Consider the following 12,849-nt stretch of genomic DNA (forward strand, 5'->3'; position numbering starts at 1 on the left):
TTTGCCCACTCAAGTCGGTTACGACGACGAACTGGAGTCAGGTCGAGACCCCGATGAGGACGACGAGCATGTAGATGAGCTTCCCTGAGACGGTTTCTGACAGTTTGTGCAGAAATTCTTTGGTTATGCAAACCGATTGTTTCAGCAGCTGTCCGAGTGGCTGGTCTCAGACAATCTTGGAGGTGAACATGCTGGATGTGGAGGTCCTGGGCTGGTGTGGTTACACGTGGTCTGCGGTTGTGAGGCTGGTTGGATGTACTGCCAAATTCTCTGAAACGCCTTTGGAGACGGCTTATGGTAGAGAAATGAACATTCATTACACGAGCAACAGCTCTGGTTGACATTCCTGCTGTCAGCATGCCAATTGCACGCTCCCTCAAATCTTGCGACATCTGTGGCATTGTGCTGTGTGATAAAACTGCACCTTTCAGAGTGGCCTTTTATTGTGGGCAGTCTAAGGCACACCTGTGCACTAATCATGGTGTCTAATCAGCATCTTGATATGGCACACCTGTGAGGTGGGATGGATTATCTCAGCAAAGGAGAAGTGCTCACTATCACAGATTTAGACTGGTTTGTGAACAATATTTGAGGGAAATGGTGATATTGTGTATGTTGAAAAAGTTTTAGATCTTTGAGTTCATCTCATACAAAATGGGAGCAAAACCAAACGTGTTGCGTTTATATTTTTGTTGAGTGTATGTCACATGTCATAGAATCCAATGGACGTCGAACTTGTTTGACCTTACTTTGGAGACCAAGCATTCAACCCAGTCAAAAATATTACATTTTTTAATCCTTTTATTTCAACCAATAATGTGCATCACGTTTGATCAAAATTGGAGCAATTTTAATTTTTAACAACATAGCAAGAGGCTAACAAACATAAGACTTGTAATAATTAACATTAGCCACTCGAATTACATGCATAATATCTAGGGGTTGGAATCTCTACGTCCCTCACAATTAGATTCAGTTGTGACTAAGAGGGCAACAGTGGAATTATGAAATGATTACTGACATCTTCATGCTTCCTTGGTACTTTTCAAAGTAAATATTTGTATTGATCCATAATGAATTTATCCATTGTATACTTCTGCCATATTTGCACCTGTGTGGCACTTGCTCACCGATTCCAAATTCTAAAACCAGAGTGGCTATTGACCCCCCACCTCCCCTGTGCGTGCATCCCCTGTGTAAATGTGGGCTTTTCTTGTGAGCAATCGTGCCACCACGCCAAATTGCCACCCTGAGAGAGTGACCAATATATCAAAATCCACCACTAGGTGTTTCATATGATATGTGATACACTTCAGGGTTTCTTTTCCAACCTTTTTTCAGTCAGTTCTCCATTTGAACCCCACAGAACCTGAAAGAACTCATCATGTTGTGTCCTAATCAGTTTTCCATGCTCTGCAATGTGTCACAAGCAACGTTTTTGGCGCCATCTGTGGGGCTCATGTAGATGTGGCTCAAAAATGCTCATTCACATTTTCTTTCCTTCACTGTAACTGTCATCTGTGTGGAATACTTCACTGCTTCACATCAGTACAGCGTAGAAACTGTTGTCAGCAGCTTGTTATACTGGACAGACCGAAGCACTGCTGAATTACTGAAAAGTTTGGATGAAATTTCAGATGTCTTTAACACTGTCACAGTTTTGTGTAATTACGTCAAAGCCCCTTCAAATGCTTTATGAATCTCTGTTACTTTTATAACATTTACTGGGAAACTGTCAAAATTAAAGCAATATTACTCAAAATAATTTAACACTGCCTTTGGGGATTTTAAAATTTAAGTCATAAAAAGAATTTTCTTTGCACCACTATAATTTTATTCCTTAGTATATAAATAAGGGATTAACAATATGATATTGTCAATATAATCAAAATTTGCTCTGTCTGAAAACAATTTAGAATTTAAAGTCCCTTAGGGGTCGAAATTCAAGCAATCAGACACCATGACCTACATTTGGAGGCAAAGTCATAGATCATGTGGGGGCTTGGCCCATCTGCACGAGGGTTGCTGGGAAGGGCACAGTGACTGCCAATTGGAGTAAAGAAAGGCAGCTAACATCAGCTGGCTGCTCGCTTGAGAAAAAACAAACAAACAAAAAAACAAGATGGCAGAAAACTCAAACAGCTGATTTCTCATATATTTTGTAAAGGTTAGCAATAAATAAACTATTCTAAATCTAACAACACTGATTTTGAAACCAAATAACACCTCTGAGTTGATTTACAAGACATATTACTAGGGATGCACCGATCCTGATACCAGTATCGGCCCGATCCCATATTCATTTACTCGTACTTGCAATCATAAAACTTCTCAGATAGCCCAAAACCCGATACCCTTCCGCAGCAACGTGATGTCAATCTCTCAATGGGGGATTTTCTTGCACATGCTCTGTAATTTCTGGATGATAAGCCACTACTTTTTTCATACATTTTGAACACTGCTGCTTAAACAATGATGCGGCTAATTTATGGATTTCTTACAGGTTTTCACGTAATTTACTCATAGGTCAAAATACGTCCATCAATGCTGTCCATTGACTGGCTGAAAGCTGTAGTCCATCATGCGGAGTAAATTCATGCACAGAGTAAATAAAAGTCTTACCTATTCATGGAATCATCATCACATGATCCTGAAGAAAAAATAATCCATATACAGCCTCCTAAGTTTGGAAAACAACATCTGAAAATACTTTAATTCCTTTTCGTGGCTGAAAAAAGTTCCTCTTTGCGGAACAGTTGCTCCATCACATTACGGTTTCAGCGGCGAAGATCGTCCATCAGGTTGGTGAGTTTCAGCCCTTGGTGTGGGTGTTCAGGATGATGTGAGACCGGCTTGGTCTGCTCCAGGTGTAATCCGTTCGTTGGATGTCTGTGAAGCTTCGTTCGAACCCTCCGCTCCTTCTCCACAGGCCGCAATTTGCACCAGAAGTTGAAAGTGTCACTGCTCCTCGTTAATGGCTCAATTACCACAGGCAACGGGCTATTCTGTCTGAACGCGATGAAATTATCCCATGACCCACAAAGAAAAAGATGAGATGTCATGTTTGTTAAGAAACACACGGTTAATGTTAAAGGACAATTTGTTGTAGTCAAAAAGTGAAGCTACACGATTTAAGTGAAATTTTTGTAAATAAAAACAAAGCTAATGATATTGGTAGCAGTTGCAGCCAAAAAATAGGGAACAACTGATGAATAAAACATGTTTTCAAAGTCATCATAAAACTGTAATGGTATCATTAAGTATTCGTACTGGTACTCGGTATCGACGAGTACCAAACTGTATGTACTCATACGTGTACTCAGGAACACGCATCAAGCGAGTCAGGTATCAAAACCTCACGCATGGGCACAAGTGCTTCCTCCTGCAGTTTATCTGCATGACAGTGACAAAGGAAAAGAATATTCTCCATGGAATGCCTCCCTGATTCTCCTCATTAAAATTATGTAATTTTGCCTAAAATTTTGCCTAAACCTACACTGTAATGCTTTGATTTTGGTATAAACTAAATTTTGTCTTTTTTTTTTTATTTGAAAGGCCATACAGCTTTAACAACAAATGTATTTGCAGAGCACATTTGATGCAGTTATTACAAAATGCTTTAAAGAATTTGCTATATAACATCAATAAAAAGCATAAAAGTCCATAAATGGGCTAAACTGGTTCTAAAGTGTGTTTAGTCTGCATTTTTAATTATTACCTTTTGAAAGGCAAGGCCACCAAAAAAAAAAACACCAACCCCAAAAGTTTACCTGTCTGTATGTGCAGATGATTATCTCTCTCAGGTGGTAGTGCATTGGGGTCATAGTCTCGCTGACTGAGTCCAGGGCCATGTCCACCTCTTTCTTCATCCTGTGTCCATCAGGGAGAAGACGCACCAGCTGCATCACTACCTGCACACCAGCGCACAACATGCAGTCATTATACTCCCATCAACAGAGTTTGAAAAAACTAAGCAAGAATCACTTTTCACATCTCAACTATTTTCCCCCTCAGGTTCCTGGATGATAGAAATTGAGGACAGAACAGTAAAAAACACGAGTTAGGTTTGTTGGGGATGATCATGAACAACAATAGGGAAACAAATTGCATTTTATCTGAAAATTGCACTTTGTCAAATCTTGATTTAGAGGATTACTAATGCTTACAGTTTCGATTGTTAAAAAAAGGGAAAAAAAAGAATAAAAGTTCAACAACAGTGGTCAACACAATTTTTCTTGCATGGAAGTTTTCAAAGGATTTTGGGTAATTTGGGCACACTGAATCTGAATCTGGTATTATTTTTTGCCAATCGCATCACGTATTTCAGATATGAAAACATATTTCTCGCATCAAGCATTGAAGCAAAAGCTGCAGTCTCACACACTTGTTCAGATTTTGTGACCCTGGTTTAAAAACTATGCTTTTGAGACTGCTTTTGTGCACAATTAGTGGCGTCAAACTCATGAGTGAATGAGAAACTTTTGCGTAATGCATTAATACAGATCATGCAGACTGCAAAAAATGTACTGTGATAGAGGAAATCTGAGCTCAGTTTGGGATTCAGCACCCCAAAATAACCCTAAATCTAAGTTTATTCAAGAAAAAAAAAAATGTTGACCAGTGTATTAGTTCAATAAATCTCACAGACACTAAGTTCAACATTGGAAACACAACTGAGCCCAACATAAAACATTATACTTCAGAGTGTTTTTGAATAAGCATTACAGCCCTTTTTTTTTTTTTTTTTAATTTTAGGCACTTATTTAAGGTCCGCTCCTGTCTGTACATCTGGATTTGGTCCCCGGCGCCAGACTGTGGCTGCCCACTGCTCCTAGTAGTTGTATTGTGTCTAAATGTAATTAGGGTGATGGGTGAAATGCAGAGGACAAATTTCACTGTATGCATACTGTATATGTGCAATGATAATAAAGAACTCTTCCTTCCTTCCTTCCTTCCTTCCTTCCTTCCTTCCTTCCTTCCTTCCTTCCTTCCTTCCTTCCTTCCTTCATTTTCTTCATGCCCAACCAACATGACAGGTTGTACCTACGCCCAGTTTTGATCCAATTTGGACCAAATATAGTGGAACAGTTGAGTGTCAGTGAAGGACACAGATCTGATTGGGTGAAGGGGCATCGATTAAAAGTCAACGTCATTCAAAGTCATTCATATTTCCTCAGTCAGTCAGGCATGAACAGACACGCAACCACTTTAATTCAAGTTTCTAAACAGAACATTCAAATTCAGTAATTCAAATTCAGTAATTAAAAACATTCTGGTTATTTAAGGACATCTGGCCAAAGTGGAAAAAAACAAAAATAACTGAGTGTTTACGGGTACACTTGTTGCAAAAACACTGTTGAACAAGAATCTTTACCCGCCCATCTCTGGGTAAAAACCAGGACCAGATGACCTCATAGCCGAAATAACATCACTGTCTTCTGGCTGGACTGTCAGTGTGCGCCCAAACATTTTAGCAGCACAGAAATTAAGAGTAATGTCAAATTAGACCGTGCCACTCTCAGAAGGTAAAGGTCATCTGGTCTCTAGCGGGAAATTTGGAGTCAGATGTAAGCTGTGTCAAAATTTTGTGTGCCAAGCTCAAGCAATAATGACCAAAAATATGATTTTGAACTCATATAACCTCATGGTGTAAAGCAGCTAGCTGAGTGAATAAGGAGCTAGACTGACAATATGTAGACCTGTGTTCGAATCCCGTTCACGCTAGATGTCTGTGTTCTTGGACAAGACACTTAATCGACATTGTCTCAGTTCATCCAGTTGCAAATGGGTACTTGCGTTGGCTGGGAAAGTAACCAGCATTGGACTGGCGACTGGTGTGGGGGGGTCGTAAACTCTCAACCGCTTCACGCTACAGAATCTGGAGATAAGCACCGTCACCAGTGGGCGTCAGGGCCTATATAGGACCCATGACCTAATTACTATGCAAATCATGATCACCATAGAAACAATGGCCTCACTGTTGCTATGGTGATCATAACCCCAAATGGGACTTTTCACATTTCAAGTTTGGCTAGTTTGAACCCAAGGGCCTTGGATATATCGTGGCAAAAGCATGGAAAGACGGTATCCCGGACTATACCCAACTGTGCCCCCCACCGCCAAATGAAGGGGAGACACAGATGGTGGGAGACACAGATATCATGTCACTGAGGATAATGCTCGAGTTGAACAATTTGGGGCGGGGGCAATTCATATTTTCTTAGGACACCTTAAGGCCCGGTCACAGAGCACTTAAAAAAGGGCAATGAATGAATGAATGAAACAAGAAATCTGGAGTTTCATTGACTTTCATTGGCATCGTTTAACCTTCACGCAGCTTCGTTCCTGCGGCTGGCACTTTGTCAGGTTTTTTAAACTGTCAAAAAATTTGAACAAATGCCGCAGAAAACCTCAATTCATCTGTATTTCATTTTCCTGTCATTCTTGATGTTTTTAGATCGTTTGCTTAGTTTTTGTAACGTTAGCGTTTAGTTCGACTTCTTTCGACCAGCTGAATGGTATTAGTGTATTGAAAGTATACAGTGATACAGTGCTCACTGTCTGTGAGCACTTGTTGCCTCCGCTGCGTTCATGTAATGTTGGAAACTACAGGGCAAACTCAGTCTGTTTGCTTGGATTTTTTTTTTCTGGGTGGGGGGGTCAGCTTCACTGGGCTCAGGCACCTTATATAGGCCAGAATTAATCTTTTGTGTGGATACAATGAATTATTTTACCAAAAATAAAATGAAAACCACGTTCCTGCCACAAGCAACTGCTGAATTTGAGAAAAAAAACAACAAACAACAAAAAAAGTTGTGTAATTTCCGATGGTACTTGAATGCAGCAGCGGCAGCAGCAGCAGTGATCGCCTCCTGCATGCGCTTATTATTTTTTTATTAAATATGGCAACATGAGTGTAGGAATGACAATCCAGCTCTTCTGTACATGTGGCAACAAGTACACGATTCAGATGATTAAATCAGAGCTGTTCTGGAAGACAGAATTCACGTTGTGGATCACCTGATCTATAACGCAGCTGGTGGAAATAACCAGACATGGGGAGTCAATGCACAGCGTTCACACGGACTGGTCAATTTACTGCTCTGGTATATTCAATCTTTACACATATTTTTGACAGTTATCTGTTATAAATCAATATATATGGCTTAGTAACGTAATACAGTGATACAGCAGCCACCATGGCACACCAGTGTTTTGTTTTTTTAAATTGGAGCAAAACGGAGTGTGCATCATGTCGTCAGTCTGAACCAGACAGTGAGGATTCTGATGATGGAGTTGATCCCTCTTTTGTTCTGGACGAGCAACCAGAGCAGGTGGATCCACCAACATGTGCACAGATCTCCATAGCGGGTCAGATCGCGCACTTCTCTTTGCAGCTTCTCCAGGACTCAGGTGCAACAGAGCTCCATCCCAGCACCAAGTCCTGGAATGCAGAGCAGGATGCAGACACACAATGCAGGCTATTTGGTGATGGTAAAAGTCAAAAGCTCATTTGTCCACCTTTTTTCGACGATTTGTGACTTTTTAAAATTTTTCCCTTCATTCAGGAATCATCGTATGCCATGTGTCCAGGCCTTTAAAGAACTAGGCCCTGACAGTTAGGGGTTTACTGAAAACTTTCTATGTCACACCAGGACACCAGGAGAGGATTTTCCAACACGTACAACACAGCCTGCATCATACGCTGGTTTGGAGTCCACAGCCATGGCAACACTCATTTTTTCTGGCAGATATTTCACCATGGTTGGCAATGCCACACATCCTTCTGAAGCAGAATTAGAGGAGAACAAGGTTTCCGTAGTGACCACTTAGTTTCCCAGAAACTCGGCGGGCCGCACTGCTGTGATTGGCATGCAGCATTGTGTGTGTCTGTGTTTACAGTGCTGAGGACGTGGCCAGCAGGTTCCAACCACTCAGTCTTTGTCACCACACACTCTAAAATACACCCAGCAACTCCAACCCACAGCCAGGAGTCAGATCTTTACCAGGTTTTTGTTTGTCCACAAGGAAACAATTTTGATGAACAGCAAATTATTGGCATAAGAATATTTTAACAACCGTAAAAATTATATAACTAGAAGCACTCAGAGAGTGCAAACCTCCGCCAAGGCCATGGGGTCACTGACGCCATAACATCTACACGCCGTGGAATCATTGAACCTAAAAAAGTCTAACAATGATGTTTGCTCAGTAGTAAAAACGTTTCATCTGCTGTGACTGGATAGCATGTATCCTTAGCGCTTGGCATCACAGTTTATTGCAACTTGCACCTTTCCCAGAAGCTACTGTCATCTGAGCACTGATACTGATATTGCATGTGCTTATAGACAAAAACAAATTGAAGTGCGGGCTTCAGGCACGAGAGGGCACCGGAGCAACCGGGAGTGGCAGCTGTCACTCATCAACAACGCCAGCTGTCACTCATCATTATCATCCACACCTCCATAAGAGCTGGGCAGCATCTTCACCTCACTGCCGAGAAATCGTCTACTGAACAAGTAAACGTCTCAGCCTTTTTGGTGCCATACAGTTGTAACGTCTTTACTTCTGTGCTTGACTGACATTAATTCTGAGTTTGCAGATGTACCTCTTGTACACTACGAGTACGTGGCTGTGTTTGGGGAGTTGGCGTATCTCCGCTCCTCATTCCAGTCTCTGTTTAGTGTGACATCAGGATCTGCACGAGCTCCGAGAGAATTGTGATTGAGAGGTGGAGGTGCTTTCCACCTTTATATTGAACTGTTTGCTGGGTGTTCATGCACCCACCATCACCTGTCTGTTCTTCCTGCCAGAAGTACCTGATCTGACAGCCGGAGGCAATGGCCACCTGGGTACCCAGCGCTTGGTGGCTCCAGGATTGCTTCAGGTCCGGTGGAGTGGAAGGCGTGTGGGATCCGGCTCTTTTCTGGATGGGCGTCTTCTATCCTCGAGCCTGCTCACACATCACCGTAACTAATTTGACTGTTGATCTCAATTGTGTTGTCTGTTGCTCTGTTGTGCACATTCACAACATTAAATTGTTATATGTGGCTTATTCCATTGTCCGTTCATTTGCGCCCCCTGTTGTGGGTCTGTGTTCCTACACTTTTCACAACAGGATTTCTCGGCCCTCATCATGGATCCCGAGGGGCGTCAACCATCGCTTGAACCGCCAATGGAAACACAGGGTGCACAGGTGTCGGCAGGAGGCGTGTTAGGAGAGCTGCAGCAAATCTTAACCACCTTCACTGCTCGGTTGGATTTAGTAACCGAGCAGAACGTCATACTCAATCGGAGGATGGAGGCTCTCACCGCCCAGGTGGAAGCGCGCACTCCGGGCGCTGCTGCAGCACCTCCTCCAGCTGACCGAGCACAGTGGTGATTCAACGAACCCCCCCATCCCCTGAAGCATACATAAGCTCACCGGAACCGTACGGAGGTTGTGTCGAGACGTGCGCGGACTTCTTAATGCAGTGTTCGCTGGTCTTTGCACAACGTCCCGTCATGTACGCGTCAGATGCTAGCCGGGTGGCTTATGTCATCAATTTGCTTCGAGGAGAGGCACGCGCCTGGGCTACGGCACTCTGGGAGCAAAATTCATGGCTCCTAATGACATATACTGGGTTTGTGAGGGAGTTTAAACAAGTGTTTGATCATCCCAATAGAGACGAGACCACTTCGACTGTGCTGCTGTCTATGAGACAGGGACGTCGGAGTGCAGCCGACTACGCAGTCGACTTCCGCATCGCGGCTGCAAGGTCCGGCTGGAATAACGTTGCACTCTGCGCTGCCTTCGTAAATGGACTGTCTCCAGTCCTGAAGGAGCACCTGCTGGCTAAGGATGAGCCGCGGGATTTTGACGGGCTTGTCGACCTGGTTATACGGTTGGACAACCGGTTAGAAGAACATCGTCGGGAGAGGGGCGAAGGGCGTGGCCGGGCACGAGCCGTCCCTCTTCCTTCCGGGTCCGAAAGGGTGCCGCCGTCCCCACGTTCCACAGTCAGAGAGCTCCGTGGAGCCACAGCTCCCCCTGCTGACGAAGCTATGGACACGAGCATAGCCAAAGTAAAATCAAATGACAGACAACGGAGGCTGGCTCACGGGGAGTGTTTTTTCTGTGGCTCTGATGAGCACATACAAAGAAACTGCCCCAAACGGTTAAACTTCAACGCCCGCCCTTAGAGACTGGGTTAAGGGTGGGCCATAACATCCACGCGGGGAAAGCCCATAGATCAGCACGCATCCCAGTGACGATCCTTTGTGGGGATCTTACCCTTCACGCCCCAGCACTGGTGGACACGGGGTCTGAAGGGAATCTGCTGGACAGCAGATGGGCCAGGGAGGTAGGGCCCCCTCTAGTGGCACTACCTTCCCCATTGAAGGTACGGGCACTAGATGGCACCCTTCTCCCATTAATCACACACCAGACACAACCAGTGACATTGGTGGTGTCTGGAAATCACAGGGAGGAGATTGTGTTTTATATAACACCTTCTACCTCCCGAGTGATTTTGGGGTTTCCATGAATATTAAAGCACAATCCCCGGATTGATTGGCCGTCTGGGGTAGTGACGCAGTGGAGCGACACCTGCCACCGGGAATGTTTAGGATCCTCGGTTCCACCCGGTGTGACAGCTAATGAGGAGGTTAAAGTCCCACCCAATCTGTCAGCGGTGCCTGAGGAGTACCATGATCTTGCTGACGTCTTCAGCAAAGATCTGGCGCTTGCTCTTCCCCCACACCGTCCGTACGATTGTGCCATTGATTTGATCCCAGGCGCTGAGTACCCGTCCAGCAGGCTGTACAACCTCTCTTGTCCTGAGCACGAATCAATGGAGACCTACATCCGGGACTCCTTAGCTGCCGGGTTGATCCGGAACTCCACCTCCCCGATGGGTGCAGGTTTCTTTTTTGTGGGCAAAAAGGACGGCGGACTCCGTCCATGCATAGACTACAGAGGGCTGAATGAAGTCACGGTTCGTAATCGATACCCGCTGCCTCTGTTAGATTCTGTGTTCACGCCCCTGCATGGAGCCCAAATTTTCACCAAATTGGATCTTAGAAATGTGTACCACCTGGTTCGGATCCGGAAGGGAGACGAGTGGAAGACAGCATTTAACACCCCGTAGGGTCACTTTGAGTACCAGGTCATGCTGTTTGGCCTCACCAATGCGCCCGCGACATTCCAGGCATTGGTTAATGATGTCTTGCGGGACTTCCTGCACCGGTTCGTCTTCGTATACCTGGACGACATCCTCATCTTCTCCCCGGATCCTGAGACCCATGTCCAGCATGTACGTCAGGTCCTGCAGCGGTTGTTGGAGAACCGGCTGTTTGTGAAGGGCGAGAAGTGCGAGTTCCACCGCACTTCTTTGTCCTTCCTGGGGTTCATCATCTCCTCCAACTCCGTCGCACCCGATCCGGTCAAGGTTGCGGCGGTGAGGGATTGGCCCCAACCGACAAGCCATAAGAAGCTGCAACAGTTCCTCGGCTTCGCAAATTTCTACCGGAGGTTTATTAAGGGCTATAGCCAGGTAGTTAGCCCCCTGATGGCCCTGGCCTCCACTAAAGACCCCTTCACCTGGTCGGATCGGTGCGAAGCCGCGTTTAGGGAGTTGAAACGTCGGTTCTCGTCTGCACCCGTTGTGGTGCAGCCCGATCCCAATCGCCAGTTTGTTGTTGAAGTGGATGCCTCTGACTCAGGGATAGGAGCCGTGCTGTCCCAGAGCGGAGAGTCCGACAAGGTTCTCCATCCAAGTGCCTATTTTTCCCATAGGTTGACCCCGGCGGAGCGGAACTATGACATCGGCAATCAGGAACTTCTTGCGTGAAAGAGGCTCTTGAGGAGTGGAGACACCTGTTGGAGGGAGCTGCGGTACCATTTACGGTTTTCACGGACCATCGGAACCTGGAGTACATCCGGACCGCGAAGCGTCTGAACCCCAGGCAAGCCCGCTGGTCACTGTTCTTCGGGCGTTTTGACTTCCGGATTACCAACCGCCCCGGAACCAAGAACCAGCGATCTGACGCCCTGTCCCGGGTCCATGAAGAGGAGGTCAAGATCGAGCTGTCAGATCCACTGGAACCCATCATCCCCGAGTCCACTATCGTGGCAGCCCTCACCTGGGACGTGGAGAAGACCATCCGGGAGGCCCTGGCACGGAACCCGGACCCGGGGACCGGCCCAAAGAACAGACTCTACATCCCACCGGAAGCCAGAGCTGCTGTCCGGGACTTCTGTCACGGGTCCAAGCTCTCCTGTCACCCAGGGGTGCGAAGAACCATGGCAGTGGTCAGGCAGCGCTTCTGGTGGGCGTCTATGGAAGCCGACATCCGGGAGTATGTCCAGGCCTGCACCACCTGCGCCAGGGGAAAGGCAGACCACCAACGGGCACAGGGTCTCCTCCAGCCGTTACCTGTGTCCCACCGCCCCTGGTCCCACATCGGCCTGGACTTCGTCACGGGCCTCCCGCCGTCCCAGGGCATGACCACCATCCTCACGATAGTGGACCGGTTCTCCAAGGCGGCCCACTTCGTGGCCCTCCCGAAGCTCCCGACGGCCCAGGAGACTGCAGACCTCCTGGTCCACCACGTCGTATGTCTGCATGGGATTCCATCCGATGTCGTCTCTGACCGTGGTCCCCAGTTCTCCTCACAAGTCTGGAGGAGTTTTTGTAGAGAACTGGGGGCCACCGTGAGCCTCTCGTCCGGGTACCATCCCCAGACCAACGGACAGGTAGAGCGGGCCAACCAAGAATTGGAACAGGCCCTTCGCTGTGTGACCTCGGCGCACCTGACGGCCTGGAGCAACCATCTGGCCTGGATCGAGTACGCACACAACAGTCAAGT

General features: G+C 46.1%; 1 protein-coding gene across 5 annotated transcripts in view; it reads right to left on the reverse strand.

Moving 5' to 3' along the window:
* pald1a (phosphatase domain containing paladin 1a) overlaps positions 1-12,849 on the reverse strand; it is a 223,924-nt gene that overhangs the window by 52,959 nt on the left and 158,116 nt on the right. For all 5 annotated transcript variants that reach the window (XM_034193256.1, XM_034193260.1, XM_034193258.1 and 2 more), the window contains one exon: positions 3,771-3,911. In XM_034193256.1, coding sequence (XP_034049147.1) covers positions 3,771-3,911 — 141 coding nt within the window. The remainder of the gene's footprint in view (positions 1-3,770; positions 3,912-12,849) is intronic.

This window comes from Thalassophryne amazonica, chromosome 18 (genome assembly GCF_902500255.1).
Source record: "Thalassophryne amazonica chromosome 18, fThaAma1.1, whole genome shotgun sequence".
Classification (NCBI taxonomy): domain Eukaryota; kingdom Metazoa; phylum Chordata; class Actinopteri; order Batrachoidiformes; family Batrachoididae; genus Thalassophryne; species Thalassophryne amazonica.